Below are 19945 nucleotides of genomic sequence, written 5' to 3'. Positions count from 1 at the left end.
ATACCTGCTGCTTGGTTACTACAATTTGAATAAATTCATCCCTACATTTTTTTTTTTTTTAATTAAAAAAAAATAAAGTTGACCCTACCTTATTAACTACAATATTATATTCATAAGATTATTTGCAATCTATTGGTGTATATAGTGTTTATTAATCATTAATATTCTTTTGTAGCCAGCAATTCCTTTTTTATATTTCTCTTTTGTAGCAACCACAAGAAGTATTTATGAGAAGAGACTGCAGCAGCTGTTGAATGAAGTGCCAGAACCGACTGAAGAGAAAAGACCAGGCAACCAGGATCAGTATTCAGATAGCGAAGATGAAGGTTGGTACTCACGATTCACAAAGAAATAAAGACCCAAATGTTAAAATGTAGTTACTGGTCTACATGCTAAAAATCATTTAAACATTAAATAAACCTAAAGGACAATATTTCCGCCAATATGGATTCAGGAAGCTTAGTTAGGATCAAGTGCAAGGTACTGTTTTATTATTAAAGAGAAAAAAAGGGAAATACCTGTATAAGAACTTGAAATGGTTATGTTTGTTTTAACACTGTTTTTCTTATCAATTAACTGGTCGTTCTTGGTAATACTTTGAACATGTATAAATAAAACATACAGCATCAGAGTCGACTCTTGTTGTAGGGGTGATGGACCATTATAGTTATGGTTATGGCCAGTTGAAAAATGGCTAAGTTGCTTCCATCTAAAGTAAACAAAAAGTTAATTTGAACGTACCCTGTAACTCCATGGACAAGTTCATTTCTTAATTACTTTCATAAGGATGTAAAGGCATCCCACTGAACCACAGTCAAATGTACTTAATGTTTTTTTTTTTATTTATACTGGAAACTTTAGACGTGAGTACCATTTTGCAAATAAATATTAGCTACTACTCTCATAATACATTTACAGTTCAAAAGATTCCCTTAATAGGCCTGTGTCTACTTATGCTTTATAATGTTGCTCTGTGTTTTGTCATATTTAAGGTTTTTTAATGAAGAAGAAAGAAGAGCTGAGAGGTGAAAATATGGCATCTGATGCAATGCAGAACAACAGACAAACAAAAGTAAGATGCATTGTTCTCTAAATTTTACTGCCTCATTCATCCTGTGGATTAAATCCATCAGTCAGTGTAGGTCCCATCTTCTCTCTTCCCTAATGCTTTGGATGCCTGTATTTGTCCTCTTAACAATGAACATCCCTTTGAACTTTCGACTCGCCTTTACACAAACTATATATGTCTGTCTGTCTGTCTGTCTGTCTGTCTGTCTGTCTGTCTGTCTGTCTGTCTGTCTGTCTGTCTGTCTGTCTGTCTGTCTGTCTGTCTGTCTGTCTGTCTGTCTGTCTGTCTGTCTGTCTGTCTGTCTGTCTGTCTGTCTGTCTGTCTGTCTGTCTGTCTGTCTGTCTGTCTGTCTGTCTATAGAGATATGTGTATAGATGTATGTGTATATATAAAACCTGAATCAGACACTTGTACTCTGAACCAGTCTTCCATAAACGTGGGTGCAGGGTCAAAGTATTTATGTAAAGTTCTAGAGGACCTGCACTCCTTGGTTAGTGAACCAAAAATGTCTTTATTTTTTCACCAATCTCTTAGTTATTCGCCAGGTGGTAACCAAATTTATCAATAGTAGTCCAGAGAAAGCACTCACGGCCATGACAATCAGCTGTACATCAAAACGTATTCATTCGTGCATGGTGCATCAACGGTGATGAACCAATCTTAATAGTCTATCGCCATATTTAAATTTGTCAATTTTAATCCATTCCTTTTACTTTTTAGATTCCAGATCATTAATATATTCTAACAATTGCAACCCCAAAACCACATTGCGACTTAAGGAGCGGCTTTATCAGGGAGCTATAGAAAGGCAAAATTATTTGCATCCTTTGATTTAATGCCCTTTTTATTTAAGAAAGTACATTATTTGCTTTAGTGTTATACCATTTATCCCCAAATCCTTCTCAGTTAAGCAGGCCCCCAACATGCTACCATTTCGTGTATAAACTAGAATCAATAGCTTTTTGGGTTTTTTTCCCTAGCAAAGTGCATAACCTTTCATTTTTCAGCAATCCACTTCATTTGCCAATTTGCTGCCCAGTATATCGGTTTAGTCAACATTAGGCAACATCCTTCACTACTTAGTATCATCATTTAAAACGGACCGTACTCATAATACCAACCTCAAAGTCATAAATACATTTAAAAGCAAAGAACTGAGCACAGATCCGTGTGATACTCCACTAACACTGGTCCAATTAGAAAATGTTCTTTTTACCACCACTCTTTGTAATCTATCCTTCAGTCAAATTTTGTTCCAGGCCAATTTTTATTTAATCCTTAATTCAATCCGTAACTACCTATGTGGTTCTGTAGCAAAGTGTAAGTACATCATATCCACTGCCACCCCAGAATCTAGGATTCTGCTCACCTCCTAATAGAAGAAAATTCAATGTGTGTGGCAAAATCTGATGCATAAAACTATGCTGTCGCAAACTCATAGGGGCTGAGTGTAAGAAAAGTTGCAAAAAGAAAAGCTATAGCACAAATAAGGATAAAAATTTGCGCTTCACAATATAATCTTCATTAGACTGTTATTGCATTGCGACTTTTGTGAATTGTGCAAGGTTGTTCACCTTTCAACACTTTTTTTTTTTTTTTTTTTTCAGTTTTCAAATATTCACCAGATATAAGGACTTTTTTCAGTTGTTTTCTATTTTTGTTTGTGACTGTTTTTCTCATCTTGATGTTTAAAGTTTTGTTTGTCGTCTTATGTCTTTCGGAAGCAGTTGGTGGGGCCGGGTGGCTAAAACGTTGTTAACTGTTCTAAACTGATATATTCAAGCGATACTGACATGTTCTAATGCAAATCATAGGAACGTGTCCGTATAAAGTATGTGCTGCACCCGGAATATTTTCCCTCAAAGCCGCCCCGCGCACCTGCACTGACCCAACCCTCCCACACTGTGAAGCTGGGCTGGGGATGGCGCAATCCTTCCATAGGCTAATTCCAAATGAAAACAGGACTTCAGCATATTGAAGGATCGCTCCGCCCCCAGCCCAGCGTCACAGAGCAACACAGAAGATCTGTTAGTAGTGTGAGCGGTCGGCTGCGTAAAGGTGCGCAGGGCTGGGGGTGGCTTTGAGGCAAAATTTTCAGGAATCAGCACATACTTCATACTGACATGTTCCTATGATTTTTATAGAAAATGTTCAATCTTATAAATAAATCATTTTGATTGAAAAAATGTGTACACACCAGTTTAGTGCACACGCGATTCTAAAAAAAATTTTTTTAATTTTTTTTTTTTTTTTTTTTTTTTTTTTTTTGCAACAAAAAGTTGCTCCTGGTAACATTAAGGTGCAGATTTATCAAAATGTGAGTTCAGATTTTAATAAAAACCCACCACGTTCTATTCATTCCTATGGGATTTTCAGAACGATATTTATCAACGGGTGAAAATTGGAACTCGCCATTTAATAAATACACTTTCAAAAATCCCATAGGAATGGATAGAGCATGGATGAGTTTTTATTTATTAAACTATGAACTCACATTTTGATAAATCTGCCTCTAAGAGCTGAATTTCTGGGTATTAAATAGGAAATTCAACTTTTCTAGTGCAATTTCGCTCTCTGCGCTATTGATGCAGCCACCCGACATTAGGAAAGGCTTTAATGCCAGAAACACCCCTGTACACAGTAACAGTGTCTGCAGTTTTTTTTAAAGTGATGTTTTGGCTGTTTGTGATACCCTGTACGCTCCCTCGTAGGTGTTTACAGTGAATGTCCCAGTTCCCAGACGCTCGTCTTTATCAAATGGATTTTCTTCAAGACCTCCTCCTGGCCCATACAATCATGTAAAGTTTTACTGTGGTGGTGGTCTAACTCTGGCACATTATAAATACTGCATTGTATATAATGTCACTGCTGAACTGTAGATTGTTTGTAGATGTTTTAGGGATGCAATGGGGGATATTTATCACTGTATATGTTGAGAGAAGAGTCCTATAATAATATGATGAAAAGCTTGTGGCCCTGACAGTCTCCACAGCCAAAAGTCCCATTATCACTATACTTATCAGTGATGTCTGTGTTGCTCCTTAACGGATGACGGGTTTCTGAAAATCCCCCGGCATTAAGAGAACACCTACTTTTGGAAGGAAATTTTGCAGAGCAATTCAGAAAGGGGGGTTTTTCACTTAGAGCTTAAAACGGCGTAGACCCTGTGATGCTATGATGAATTTATTTTGCACTCGTGCATTTGCCATAGATGCAAAGATAAAGTTGTACAAATCAAAGGTTCGTACAATTTTTGGACCGTGTGTGGACATTTTTCATACCATGGTGATTGATCGTTTAGTCAATGGAACAGGCTAGAAGATTTCTGTTGGCTAACTATAGTTTCTCTGCATGTATCTGACAATATCAACGGGTGACTGTCACTATTTGTCGGACATAACTTTTGTTCGATTGCTGTCTCAGCCAGAACATTGTGTGGTTTTGTTCTTTTACTACTTTATTTAATTTGAATGGTTAGCGGCAGGTCGGAAGATTGTGACGTACGATCATTCGACGTATACAAGACTAAAATCTGTACGTGTATGGCCTGCTTTAGGTACCGAACCTTTAGTGCAAACTAAATTTAATAATAGCAGTATTTCCCTTCAGAAGAATTCAGATTATAATCATGATTAAGTAACAGAATGTCTTTTCTAGTAGAATTGTATGTTTTACCTTTTCCAGATCCCAGCATCCCTTGCAGCTGAATACAACCAGAACTTGGCAACACTAGGGGATGAGTTCACTGTAACTAGGATACTTAAGCAGGAAAGTACTGTTCCCCTCTTTACTAGTTTTGAATGCAAGTTTGTAATTTAAATAATCTATCTAGCAATAGAATAAATATATTTAATACGATTAAGGAAACATAAGTCGTGTTTAGCTGTCCGTGAGATTGAGTAAGAAAAGTTAGTAGGTTTGTGGTGGATATTCGTTTCAGGGTCAGTCCACACGAGCAGATTCGGGTAGATTTAATCGCCTGGCGACTAATTGTCTTTTCTGGGCGAAAATCTCCCCGAACTGCCTTCACGTGTCTTCCCGTCCACTATAGTAAAAAGTCGCCTGCGCCAAAGCACACGCGGCACTTCGTGTTCCGAATGCGACTTCCAGGTGACTTTTCATTATAGCAGACAGAAGATACGCAAAGGCAGTTCGGGGAGATTGTCGCCCAGAAGAAGAGGTGATTAGTCGCCAGGCGACTAAATCTCCCTGAATCTGCTCGTGTGGACTGACCCTAAAAGCCAAACAATATCTGTTTTTTCAAAACTGCTGCATTGCCAGCTTAATAGCCTGACCAAAGGCAATGTTTAATAAACAGATGGAGAGGCGGTCTTCTATGGAACAGGCTGCGTTGTTCAAGAAAGAGATGAATCAAAAAAGCCAGGTATATCTGCTTCAACATCAGGATAGAAAAAGTGGGCTTTGAAAAGTCAAGATAAGCTAATTCCCTAAAAGGTGCCTCCTAACAAACATTTATAGGTAGATGATCCAAATAGTATGCATAGTATAAACTAGTAGCTAAGTACTTGAGTCAGCACACACTCCTTCGAATTATCCGGTGCACGTTCCAGTAGTGGCCACAATCCACCAGGTACAGCAAAGTTTCGAAAATGGACAGCACCGTTTTTAGAAGTAAAAAAGCCTTTATTGTAACTTGGCTACGACCAAAAGATAGTTGCGTTTCAAGCCACATCCTGGCTCTTTATCAAACTCATAAAGAGCCAGGATGTGGCTTGAAACGTAACTGTATCTTTTGGTCGTAGCCAAGTTACAATAAAGACTTTTTTACTTCTAAAAACGGTGCTGTCCATTTTCGAAACTTAAGTATAAACTAGTAGCTTTTAGGAGTTTTTTCTGATTTATTAAATAAATATAAATTAAACTATATACTTTTAAAAATATTTTAGGTGCCACAAATTGGCTATAATTGAAACACACCATTGCCTGTGGCACACTTCATATTATCTCCACACAGACCAATCACTTGTGTATCATGACAGAAATGAATGGGGTCTGTCTGTCACTGCACACACACGTTGCCTGAAAATACAAATACTAGTGTTTTCTGGCCAAAATCCAACCTGTGTACAAATTCTAAATTGTATATCCCCCCCCCCCTCATGTGCCTAGGGAGGTATTATTTTTTTTTTCACTATCTATAACTAGAAAAGCCCAATGTATATTGTGACTGAAACATTGGTATAGATTATACCAGAACTTAGTAAAACTTCCAAATATGTTGGTCTGTGGGAGGTGTTGTGCTTTCTTTTTCCTTTGTCAGAACATCTCATCTATGGAAATTAGTATTTGTTGCATTGTAAATTCACAAACTTAAATCTGTTTGTTAGGAAAAGATGACTGCGGACAAAAACACAATGACCTACAGATCTCCAGCAAATACCCCAAAGGCCTGTGTGTTTATGGCGCAAAGCAGACCCAAGGCAATTTAGCTTGTTGCAGTGATGTTTACACTGGTGGAGTTGTGTGTCTCTGAAAATGAACAAAACTTACTGTGTAGCAAACCACTATATATGCTGTCATCTTCCATGGGAGCTCATTACTCTAGCTTGTACAACCACATTGTTCCATTGGACAATGAATAAACAATTTCATCACAAAAATTAAATCCGAGTAGCCCTTTGTAACATTAGTCCCTATCGAGTAAAACTTTAGTTCAAGCGATCTTGCTCTGTTGAAACGTGAAATAGATTTCTTCTGGATGACTTATTGTAGTGTGTTGAACATGTGAGGATTGTTCAAGAGACTATGCGGCATATTTATTAAAGGTTAAAAATACACAGTTTAAAATAGAGGGTCATTTCACAGTTCTCTATTTACCTGTATATGGTAAGTGACATGTAAATCAGTGTGCAAGCTATAATTTTCACTTTCTAGATAGGTCCCTCAAAAATAATATTCAGTTTAATAGAACCCTGTGAAGTTCCCCAATGGTAAACTGAACTCCATTTTATAAATATGCTGCTTTAAACATTGCCAGCTGATGGTTTTTCATACAAGCAGGTTTTTCATACAAGCAGGTCACAAGTCACTAATTGCTTAAGAGAAGTGGTTACTGCCTGGTATCCAATCAGTGGAAACTGAGAGCTGCAAAGCAGGAAGTAGTGTTCTGGCTATTACTGTATGTTATACATTCGGCACTCCAGCCTTTGTACATTTATCGCTAACTAATTTTTACTCAGTTTTTATACTGAATAATTCCTTTAAATTATACCACAATGCTAGCTGGTTTTGTACTCAGTATTTTCAAAATACCTTTAGCCTAGTACCAATCAATAAATAATTTTATAACTATATACATCTTAATGTCATTAGAATGTTTGAAAAATGCATTTTATTATGCATATATTACTCGGAGTCCACAGATCAGGATGGGAACCACTCATCCACAACTCATGTGGCACTGGTTTTTAGGGCATCTTTTTGAATACAGTTCACAATCTGCAAAAGTATCCTTGCTTTACTGTTTATTATTCATAATTGTCTGGTGGGGTATTGGTAGAATTACACAGATCTGGCATTCAGTTCCTCACTTTCCCATGGTGCATTTCTTCCCTGGATGTTTGGCATCAATACTGACAATAGTAGTAAACTAAAAAGCTGCACACAAAAGGCATATTGGGGTGTTTAACCCATTTCTTTTCAGCTACAGATTGATTGCAGACACATGCTTTTTAGGGCTCTTAACGCACACATGCATTCTCCCATGAGGAAACCGATGAATTATCACAGCCCATTCTATGCTATTTGGACTAACTGCACTTCCGTAAGGCACAGTACAAACAGATGGTGAAGAATGGAGTGGAAAATTAAGTTAACTCTTACAGCAAAACTCTTGAAAGACCCACCGCATGAAGAAATGTTCCTGTATACGAGCACTTACATGTCTTTTGTGTGTGTCTCATTAGTCGTCTACTATTGGTTTTTGTTTTGTTTTTTTGGGTAACATCTGGCTTTACCTTTTTGTTTTCCCTCTCTTTACTAGGTTGTTGCGCTTGTTGTAAGATAAATTAACATGTCTGACTGTCCTTTGCAATGTTTCTGCACAGCACTTATTACATTGGCTATGTATGTGATTATATAAGCAAATTACTGTGTACTTATATTCCACTCTATATTCACAGACTGACGACAGCACTTCGGAGGACTTTTGTGAAACTATGTCCCAATCTCCTCTTGGACTAAGGTAATGAACTGAGATAGGCTAGTGGTTTTACAGCTAATTAAGACAAATGGCATTTATGTGATGAAAATGCATATTTGTTCAGGTAGTGCTTTATTGTTGTTTTTAATGATCTTATCAGTGGCAAGTTTAAATGTACCCTGGCTGGTTTAAATGTGTTAAATAGTAATCTAAAACAAACTATATGCCTTTATTGATATGGAGGACAATTTTATGGAGGATTTTAGAAGAGGTAGTTTTAGTTCATATCCTCAAAGTTCTCTGCCATGAGGATCCTATCCAATTTATTGTCCCCCAAAAATGTAATTTGTCTTGGTTATCAACACAGTTCACAAAGATACTTCTGTCTATACATGTTCTTAGCAACCTGTGGCCAGTGCCACTGTGCCTGCACATCCTGTTCTAGTAAAGTGCATGTACGGGTGTTTGGTACCTTGGACCTACCACCAGGCAATAATTCCTGGGTTCTCCTAGCAGGCTGAATCAATGGATGCAATTGATTTGCACAAAGTAATTTTGATGCTTATGAGGAAAGGCCACCCCCTCTCAAACTATGCGCCACAACTTTGTGGACTTTATTTATTGGCATTGCCGTAATGATGGAATTCTGGGAGCTAACCTAGCCCTAGGAAAGCTGTATTTTTGGGCTTTGACTTAAAATCTAGTGAAGAAAATGTTAATTTTGCAAAAGAATCTGACTGCCATTTTTTTTTTTTTTTTTTTTTTTTATATCTGTCTCTAGTGCAACCCGCAGAAAGCCAATAAAGGGTGCTGCTGGGCGACCCATACAGTTCCGTTACGATGACTTCGCCACTAAGGCTCAGATCCAAGAGAAGATTAAAGCCACACCAACTGAAAAAAGTGCTAGGCGTCTGATCCCAGTGCCACTGCAGATAGTTATTTTTATTGTGGTTGCCTTTCTTGCACTGGTTTTCTTCACCTTAGAATGTAGCCCTGAGAACCCGTTTAGATCACTTGTAGAAGGCGATGCCACTGCGCAGCAGCCTTAAGGTATATTTAGAGCATTAATGTCAAGGATCAGCCTCTCCTAATGGAACAGTAAGCTTAGCTTTGAAAAAGTGTTGGATACATTATACTATAATTTATGAAATGGATAAACTGAGTAATCTCACCTTTACTTAAATTACCTGGCATATTCAAATAATTTTGGTTCCTGGTAAAACAATTTTTTTTTTTTTTCCCTGTATTTATTAGCGTTACCTATAACACACTCCATCCCTACATCTACGTGCTTAGCACTAGCTGTCTTGGTGGGCAGGTAGTTGCTTCCCTGTGGTGGAATAGGTACAATTCCTATTACTTCATTAACTGATATCCACCCCTTTGGGACCTTTCATAGAGCAAGTGAAAAGCTAGCAAATCAATAATGTGCCACTTCATTTTTTTTTTCCTACATAGATCTGCCTGCAAAAAAAGTATTAATGAAATGCTGTGTTCAGTGGCTGTACATTTCATCCGTTGTTGCTCCAGTGTAGCCTAATAAGCTTTACATTGCATAAAAAAGTGCCTTATGCAATCTCCATTTCATTTTTGAAAACGTTTTATCTTCTGTACTGCTTAGTACTATATCACACAATTCTAATTGTCTGCTATAATAAGTAAGATGTACTACAGTAAAAGAGTATTGGCAGATAGTTATCACTTTAATTATTTAAATATTATCTACCTCATCTCTTTAAAGCAGGGAACGTTTGCTTAAGAAGCACTTCCTTACACTGGGTTGCAGCTTTGTGTCAGGTACTATTTTATTTCATTTTGAAAGTTGTATGTTTTTAAAAGTTGCTCACTAGATAACCTGACCAGTAGGAGTGACAACAATGCTCTGGAGAAACTGCAATGTTTACTTGTTCTATCCATCCACACTATAAATGGCAAATTGTGGTACTTGTATAGTCTCTATAGTTAAGCAGTTATAGAATGCACTTAAAAGAATCCAAATAAACCAGTGTTCCTATAAAAAGCTACATCCTCATTGCTGCTTTAATGAAAATTTAAATGTGACATGGGGTCATATTACTAAATGTTTTAGTTTTTACAATGACTAAGATGTAATATATGAAAAACAGCAAGCCACTCATGTTGTTGCCACTGAATTAGATCATTTACCCCCATATGCAATAAAAGGCACTGTTTGCCCAGGAGCAGTAACCCATAGAAACCAATAAGATGTTTGCTTTTAAAGAAGTGAGTAAATTCTACCTGCTGATTGGTTGGTATGGGTTACTGCTCTTGGGCAAACTTGGCACCTTTTATTACATTACCCCCTAAATAAACCATTGGTTAGATGATTTCCCTTTAACAACATATTTCTATAGTTTAACATCGTTAACGGCCCTTTAGTAAAACAATCAAAGTTACAATGGAAATTGTGTTGCATTTCCTGCAATACTAAATGCCTGTTCCTATTAATAGCAGTGTGTCCATTTCTGTAACTGTATGTCAATATATGCTCCTTTCAGAATCCTGGTTACTGCTATACTGACAATAACCTCCCACAAGTTTAGGTCTACTATCCCATTAGTGGCCTACAGGAGGTGATAATGTGATGTGGAATCTTTGACCTGATCCATAACTGAGATGAGTAAAATATCCGGTTTCCCGCTTTGTGTGCATTATAACCAGTTCATTTTAGAGTAGAGCAGCCATGTTAGAATTAAAAAAAACACTAACAGCATGTTGTATAGTCATATTGCTGAACAGGCTGAATCAAAGCTCTGTAGCACCTTTTCTCTTTATTGTTACAGAACCATGTGTTAATATACAGGTCCATATGCTACCTAGTAGTTTGCGAAATCCCTCTCCATTTAATCGTTTTTTCATTGTTGTGTACGTACTAAGTTATTTCAGTCTGTGTTTAAATAAAGTGTTTATTTTCCATTCCTTGTGTTTCCATTTACTGAAAAACTGATAATTGAAGCAACCTAAAAGGCCTTGTTCACCTTTGAGTTAACTTTTAGGGGCCCATTCACTAAGTCGAGTGAAGGAATAGAGGAAAAAAAACTTTGAATTTCGATTTTTTTTGGCTACTTCGACCATCGAATGGGCTACTTCGACCACGACTTCGAATCGAACCATTCGAACTACAAATCGTTCAACTATTCGACCATTCGATAGTCGAAGTACTGTCTCTTTAAGAAAAAACTTCGACCCCCTAGTTCGCCACCTAAAAGCTACCGAAGTCCATGTTAGCCTATGGGGAAGGTCCCCATAGGCTTTCCAAGTTTTTTCTGATTGAAGGATAATCCTTCGATCGATGGATTAAAATCCTTCGAATCGTTCGATTCGAAGGATTTAATCGTTTGATCGAACAATTATTCCTATACATCTGCCCCTATACATCTGCCCCTAAGTATGATGTACATATTGATATTCTGAGGCAATTTGCAATTGATTTAAAATTTTTATTATTTAAGGTTTTTGAGTTATTTATCTTTAATTCAGCAGCTCTTCAATTTGCATTATAAACAATCTGGTAGCTAGGGTCCAAATTACCCTTGCAACAATGCATTGATTTGAATAAAGACACTGGAATCTAAATAGGAGAGGACCTTTCTAGAAAGATGAGAAATAGCAAGTAACAATAAATTTGTAGCTTTACAGAGCGTTTGCTTTTTGGATGAAAACCAATGAAAATTGGTTGCTTAGAATTGGCCATTCTATAACAAATTAAAAGTTTACTTACAGGTGAACCACCACTTATGAGGATATCAATCCTCTTGATTAGTACAATGCATCATTCAATTTAAATTGGATGTACACGGACAAATTCATAGTGATGTCATTAGGCCCCAGGCCAACAATCAATTTGCATCAATTTACCTATGCAAAACTAACCTGAATGGATTTTCCAAACCTGCTCAACAGAGCAGATTTTTTTGGCCAGATATTGACTTAGTGGGCATGGACAAGTCAACAGCATTCAGCCCCTGCATGGCAAGCTTAACTTTGTATGCTGTGGGTCTCTCTATACTTTTATTTTAAGTGGTTGTATAGTTGTTGCCTATTCAGCTGTCTGGTAGTCATGGTAACTGTCCCTGGAGCCTCTGTGAGGCTACATTTTTATTATTGTTACATGTTATTGTTTCTATAAAAGCCCTCTCCCAGATATCCTGACTTGCAAACTGCTACCTGGGAGCTGCTGAAATTCCAAACTGCTACTAATGTAAATTATTCTAAAACCATAAAAGACAATTGCAAATGTGAAATACAAGTACAGTATCTAATTCACTATTAAGGTGAACTACCTGTTTACATGGTACTTTTTTGTATTTACTTTTTCTACAATTATATACAGGTACTTGTTTCCGAACTAAAATTTAGAAAGTTGTCTGCAAGATTCCATAATAGTAAGGTTAATTTTCCTTTAATTATGAATCTTAATATTGTAACAAAGCCCTGTCCTGTGCTCATGTGAGGCTATCCAGAAATCTCACTTGGTTTACAGGAATGCTTTAAATCCCTATTTTAAGTCTGGTAATAATGATTTAGCAGTTGCAAAATAGCAAGTTAACCTTTTTCGTACTATGGTATCCTTATGGCTGCTGAAAGCAAATTACCTTTCTCTGGCAAACCGTTTTTATTGCCTGTTTTAAAATGGGAAAACACATTCCTGTTGGCTCCTGAGAGTCTATTGAGTTTATACTTTTCATAAACATTTACCACCTCCTCTGAAATAAATCTCCTGTCTTTTTTTAAACTTTTATTTTAAGCAGCACATAGAAATATAGTTTCCTTTACTGTTAAAGACTAAAAAGTAAAGTCTGACATCTATAGGTCTTGAAGCAGTCGTAAAATAGTTTTTCAAGTGGTGCAATGTTTATGATTATTTTATAAAATATTTGCTTTCTTAAATTGAGAGGATTTAAATTTATTTTGTAACCTTACCTTCATCTGACAGTGCCTCTAACTCTTAAAAAGCATATGTAGTTTTCTCATGAAATCAGGTGTTTAAATTTCCGTGGAGTCTACGAATTTTGGATTGGTCAATCTGTACAAATATTTAGAGTAAGGTTCATCAGCTGGATTAGTTGAACCTTGTCTTTTCTAGCTTTTAATAGCTAGACATTGAAAGAGGAAAAACAGATGTTTTTTATAGTGGATTGTAAAAAGGAAGAAAAGGGAAGATTATATCATAGTTACCGTGATTTTCCTTTCATGGACAACTCTGTCATACTTACCAGGATAGCCCCGCCCCAGTGCTCCCATCAGAAGGGCCCTCCCCAAAGCTTTAAAACCCCAACCCCATCCCCCTATCTGGTGTCTCGTAATAAGCTTCTCGAAACTGCTGAAAATGGGATGGGAACTATGACATGGAGTTGTCCATGAAAGGAAGATCACGATAAGTATGTTCTAATCTTTCCTTTTCACTGGACAACTCCATGTCATTCTTACCGGGCCTTAGCAAGCTAATATTCCAAATGGGAGGGTAATTGTCTCACATAAGGAAAATTGGCCAAGTGTAATCTATACCAGAGAAAACTAAGAAAAATGAAACCTCCACAGGTGGACTGAAATTACCTTGTGGAAAACCTGTGAACTCTATTTCTTCAGAGGAAATGGACTGCCAGAGAAAGAAAAAGAAATGGCACTCTTTATGGTCTGGCCACATGAGCAGATTCAGGGGAGATTAGTCCCCCCCCCAGCGATAAATCTCCTCTTCTTCAGGGCGACAATCTCCCCGAACTGCCTGCCCTCCGCCGGCTAAAATGAAAATCGCCTCGGCAATGCACATTCGGCACTTCGTTTTCCGAAGTCGCCCGAAGTTTCCCTTGGGGAAGGCAGTTCGGGAAGATTGCCGCCTGAAGAAGATGAGATTTGTCGATGGGGAGACTAATCTGCTTGTGTGGCCCGACCCTTAGGGTAAGGCCAGACGAGGAGATTCGGGGAGGTTTTGTCGCCTGGCGAACTGCCTCAGTGTTTTTTCCCCATAGGCTACAGTGCAAAATCGCCTGCGCTAATGCACACGCGGCGATGCGTTTTCAATAGTCGCCTAAAGTTGCCTCACTGAGTAAGTCACTGCCTCACCAAAGTAATGATACGGAGTGAAGCCAGCATGACCATTCCACCTAAAAGGAGAGAACTCCACTTAAAGAGAAGTGGATAGTAACCCAGAGTAACGCTTCTCCATAGTCTTACTCCCACTATTTACCAGCACAGCTGTGTTCCAACCACATAACAACCACGAGCACACTTGGAAATAGCTCAAAAACATGGTACCTGCAAAAGATGATTTAGTATGGGGAAAGAAAAATCCCATCACTAGTATACTACATGCCCCAGCTATGTATAACCTAGTGTAGTTCCCCATCTCTTTAATACTAAGGAACTTGTATTTATCCTGGACCATAACAAAATAGCTGGGCCAGAAGGGAAAAAAGTCACCGGAGTGGGATTGGGCTTTTAAAGCTTTGGGGGGGGGGTCATTCTGATGGGAGCACTGGGGCGGGGGCTATCCAGGTAAGTATGACATGGAGTTGTCCAGTGAAAATGTCCTGCTAGCCTTTACAGTTAAAATGACTAGTGTTCTGGATCCATTTTATTCATGAAGCAGTGTGACGTTATGGCTTTTGACTCTTTTTCCCTGGTATTTTCTCACAAGTCACGACAAACTAAAGCAGTTCATAGTAAATACCAGGAAAAATTAGAATACCCAGGTATCATTTTAAGGAAGATATGAAAAACAACAAATAATTAATGCTTTATTTACTAGTAGGTAATTCCAGTTGACATGTGGGCACCCATTCCAATTAGGAGAAAAGAGGTTGTTGCTAAATATTGGAAGGGTTTTTTTTTACAGCAAGAGCTCTGAAGATGAGTCATTTCTCCCTGAATCAGTTGTGCTGGCTGGTACATTAGATATCTTTAAGAAGGGGTTGAATGGCTATTTAGCAAGTGAGGGAATACAGGGTTATGGAAGATAACTCATCGTACAAGTTGATCCAGGGACTAGTCCGATGTTTTTTTTATTTGCTTTCCTCTGGATCAACTAGCAGTTAGGCAGGTTAAAATGGAGTTAAAAGGTTGAACTTGATGGACGTGTCTTTTTTTTTTTTTTAACCTAATGTTTTTCAACCTAACGTTTTTCAACCTAACTACATCTTTACTAGATGCTTTTATGTATTTGTCTAAACATGTTTCTCCTATTATATTTTGGGCTTCTTTACTGCTAAAAGGCTGTGATGGCCTTGGTCTGGTAATGAAACAATTTCATTTACTCTGTACACTTAATAAAAGTGAATACACAAGTGGTATGCTTTTGCAGTTAAGGAAGGAAGAAGAGACGAAGAAGATCAAAGACCCGGAAGATGGCACCCATGAGCTCCGCTGCACTATTCTGCATAAATAAGTGGGCATGCTGCCAGAGACACTTTCTGGAATAATGCACTATGCAGGTAGAAAGCAGGGAGGGGGTACTATCTAGGGTAGTAGATGGGGCTTTTCTAATGGAGGGTTCTCCTGTAAGGGTTTTTTAAATGTTTGACACCCGACTATATGTGTATACAAGCTGCAAGTTTCATTATGCCTTACAGCATGCATACTTTGCATTAGTCTAACATTGGGTTTTTACTAAAGTTTGCTGCAATTCTGAATTGGGTAGTATATGCATGCTTAATAATCTGGTAAACAATTTACCATCCTACTGGTTTTGAAATGGACATCCTGGTTTTAGAAAACTAGCCAGAAATCCACCTAATTGCACCTGAGTGAAAAAATTACCATGCTAATGGCGTGACTCCACTCCAAAACACAATCACACTGTGCCAGTTAGAACTGAGCTACCCCCCAATGTCACTACCCTGCATCTGACGCCATTAGCCTACCTATTTGTCTGGTTTTAACCACAAACAAAGGTGCAAACCCTAGGCTACAACCATGCTGGGGTTGAAGTAAGCCCCTCAAACTTATTTTAATATCTGCTGTCTGGTCTGAGCCTGAAAAGATCATCTCTGAAAGCTGCAGTAACTTTTGGTTTGGTATTACCTATGCATGTAGCCCTGTGGGGGCTAACATTTGCTGGTCTAATTGGGTGCACCTAGTTTTATAGCAACTACTGAATCAAAGTAAGTTAAGCAGTATAATACAATGGTTCTTAAATGACATCTTAAATTAGGTTTCTAGGTATTTCTTCAGCATAGGAATCACTTTTACAAACTAGCAATATGTTTTTGAAGCTGCCCTGTGTGGTTGCTTGTAGGAAGAGGGTTTGGTACTTGTTACCCAGCAAGAAAGTAGTGCAGAGTATGCTCATGTATATTTATATGTTTCATGTCCACTCTGTTTACCTTAATTGGCTGCCCCATAGCGGTTATCGTCACTATTCTTGCCTTGTGTTTTTCTGGAGCTGTATTTAATACGACATGCTTTTAAACAAACTACATGATCTGAGAGTGTCATGTTAGGGGTTTTGTTTACTTTTGGGGTCAGTTAGTTGTTCAGCATGTTGGGCACCTTACATGAAGGAATGCTAGTTCTGGAGTAGTTGCCATGCCACACATTTCTCATTTTCCCCTCATGAGTATATAAGACTTTGCTCTGTTAGAATTAGAGGTCCTGTTGTATTAGTATTGTGGCTGTACATCCTTGTTTCACTGAATCTGTAATGTTGATGTCTGAGGTGACATCAAGAGTGAAATCACATCCAGAGTGTGTTTTGGGAACACTGGGGGTTACATGAATTTTAGGTTGTATTTCTAGTATGTCTAGTCATCTTTGTGTTTCCATCTTGTATAGATTTAGGATACAGGTTATACAGATCAGGTAGTTCCAGCATGTGTGGCCCTAGTTTGCCTGTGTTGGCAAGGTGTTTATCTAGGTCGGGGTCCCCAACCTTTTTGACCCATGAGCCACACTCAAGTATAAAATAATGTTGGAGAGCAACAGAAGCATGCAAAAAGATCCTGGGGCTTCCAGTGTTCCAGTGTTGTGATTGTGTATTGGTAGCCCCTATGTGGATTTGCAGCCAACAAGAGGTTCTGTTTGGCATTATGCTTGTTGTTTATGCAACTAAAGCTTGCCTTTTAGCCATGAATTCAAAAAGAAGCACCTGCTTGGAGGCCACTGGGAGCAACATCCAAGGGGTCGAAGAGCAACATGTTGCTCACGAGCTACTGTTGGGGATCACTGATCTAGGTAAACCAAACTATATTTGTAGAGGCATTAATGTCGTTGTTTTGTGTTGCTTGCTTTATTAGCAAGACTCTTATCAACAAACCTATGAACAATTTCTAAGATTTAAATAATTTTAGTACCCATAATGAAAGGTGTTCCAGGCAAATATGCCTTATCTGAAAACGCCCAGTTCCCAAACATTCCACAAAATAGATCTCATACTTGTAAAAATGCAGGTTTTTCATAATTGTTCATGCCCTATCAATTTTGGTGAGGTATGGCATCTTATTATATTTCTAAGATGACATGTAATCTTGAGATAAGAAGAGCCACCGTGAACATCATTTGGGAGTGAGTGCTTATTTACAGTCCTGGATATTTTAGAACTGTAGCAGGGTAACTGTTGCACAAAACCCCTTGCATGCAGGTAAAAGCAAATTTAAATATATGGCAATGCTCTTCCAAGAAATATTCTCATATACTTAGAACAAGGGGTGTCCAAAAGATAGGTCAGGATCTGCCAGTGGACCTTTAGCCGGTGATCAGTAGATCTCAAGACACTCAACAAACAGCTTGTCTAAATCGGATATTTTTATGCTACGGTTACATAAGAGATAGAAATAAATATAGCAATATACGTTTTCTCATAAATAAGTAATATTTTCCATGAAACAGAATGCTAGCAAACGTTTTATGGATGTAGATCATAATGGGAAATCATAACTAAAAGTAGACCTCGCATAGGAAAGTATGGGCACTCCTGACTTAGAACAGTAAGAATCATATAAAGACTGGATTTAGCTTTCATGCTAATGACATTAGCTGGCCAGTGATTTTATTTCACCAAATTTTCCCAGAGTAAAATGGTTGATGGTAAAAACGGAAACCCCTAAAGCAGATTTAGAATTCCGTTTTTGAACAGATGGTTATATGTCCCTTAACGGATTTATTTCAATTAAACGGTCAGAGCCTCAGGAATACAACAAAAGCTTCAGATAATCCCTGAATAATATTGCTGAAGCTACAGGGGAGGGCTTATCCGGTGGGCTTTAACTCTTGCGCTACAATATAATTCTTTTTTATCATAGCTCTGCTCAGCAGCCATTTATTACACATATAATCAAATAATCCACATTTTTAAAAATGAATTCCTTTTTCTCTGTAATAATAAAACAGTACCTTGTTCTTGATTCAAACTGAGATATAAACTTTATTGGAAACAAAGCCAGCCTATTAGGTTTATTTAATGTGCAAATGATTTTCTTGGGCATTACATATACCCATGATTACATGTTCTGATTCACCAAAGGGGGACCCTTTTGTAATTTACCCACTGTATGTTCTATTTCCATAGGTAACTTTGCTCCCAGCCCTTTTAAGTGAACACCTAAAGGCAAATATACCTCCTTTGACATGAACTCACTTATGTAAAAAGGTGGCCATAGACGTTAAGATTTTTAAAAGATCTCTTTGTTATCGTAAGACCAAGCTTATCCTGAAACAATTGTTTAAATGTATAATTTGTCCATCAACTAAAAAGACCATTTCAACCAATATTGTCTAGTTGAGGCCAGGAAAACTGTGGGTAGCTGCCTGCTTGGCTCTGCAAACAATCGGACAATGGATAAATTTCATTGTGAACACTGAAAATTTTCTAACCTGACTGATTGATTTTCTGACCAATGTTGCACAAAAAATTGTTAGATGCACAAGAGTTCAGTGCCCACTAACCTCACTATAATTTGACAGATTCAATGGATCGCACTAAAATTGGTCATTAGGGAGAGAAAAATCTTAACATCTATGGCCACCTTAAAGCTTGCCATAGATGTAAAGATACAGTTGTACAAAACAAAGATTTGTATGATTTTCCAACATTCGAACAGGTTAAAACATTATTAGCTACCGATAAGATCTCTGCGTATATCTGACAATATCAGTGGGTCACTGCTATTTGTAGGTCATGACTTTTGTATGATTGCTGTTTTTCAATTAATGGGCAGAACATCATCTGATTTGTTATTTTTCCTACTTGAATGGTTAATGGTAGATTGCTAGACTGAAACGAATGAGCGTTTGTCGCACAAAGAGATAATTTGCATGTCTATGGCCAGTTTAACATAGACGTAGCTGATTCCACAGATGGTGAATAAACTATTATAGTCTATCTCTGCTCAATAAGAGCAGTTCCCTATCTCACTTTGGCTCACATTGTAACGCAACCCATCCCTCACTTTGTTCCATTGTTAAGTGATATTGTCTTGCTCTTGTACTTGAAGTCCCTCTTGTACTTGAAGTGCACCACCCACTGTAGACAGCAGAGAGACTTCAAGTCCCAGAATCCATCACTTCACAATGGAACAAGGTGAGGGAGGGGTTGCATTGGAACTGGTCCCAGAAAGCACAACGAGACTGTTTATTTCTGGACTTTCAAATGTTATTTATGAACATTTATAACATACCCCCACATGAATGAGGTCATGTCAAAAAGGGGGCGGTATAGTTTTCATTTAACAAAATGCTGATTTATCCTGCCATTTAACAAG

The 19945-nt window shown here is 37.8% G+C and overlaps 1 protein-coding gene across 7 annotated transcripts in view; it reads left to right on the top strand.

The window, feature by feature from the left end:
• The window catches only part of elk4.S (ELK4, ETS transcription factor S homeolog), a 301246-nt gene extending 290078 nt beyond the window's left edge, over positions 1–11168 (top strand). For 2 of the 7 annotated variants that reach the window (XM_041582962.1, XM_041582963.1), the window contains exons 5-12: positions 210–326; positions 993–1072; positions 3781–3867; positions 4754–4837; positions 5388–5453; positions 6418–6510; positions 8212–8273; positions 9013–11168. In XM_041582962.1, coding sequence (XP_041438896.1) covers positions 210–326; positions 993–1072; positions 3781–3867; positions 4754–4837; positions 5388–5453; positions 6418–6510; positions 8212–8273; positions 9013–9280 — 857 coding nt within the window. In that variant the 3' untranslated portion in view covers positions 9281–11168. The remainder of the gene's footprint in view (positions 1–209; positions 327–992; positions 1073–3780; positions 3868–4753; positions 4838–5387; positions 5454–6417; positions 6511–8211; positions 8274–9012) is intronic. The other 5 variants (XM_041582965.1, XM_041582964.1, XM_041582966.1 and 2 more) reach the window with 5 other exon arrangements.
• Positions 11169–19945: the final 8777 nt, after the last annotated feature.

Source organism: Xenopus laevis, chromosome 2S (assembly GCF_017654675.1).
Source record: "Xenopus laevis strain J_2021 chromosome 2S, Xenopus_laevis_v10.1, whole genome shotgun sequence".
NCBI lineage: Eukaryota > Metazoa > Chordata > Amphibia > Anura > Pipidae > Xenopus > Xenopus laevis.
The sequence above is the reverse complement of the archived record's forward strand: the minus strand, read 5'-3'. Positions and strand labels throughout refer to the sequence as shown.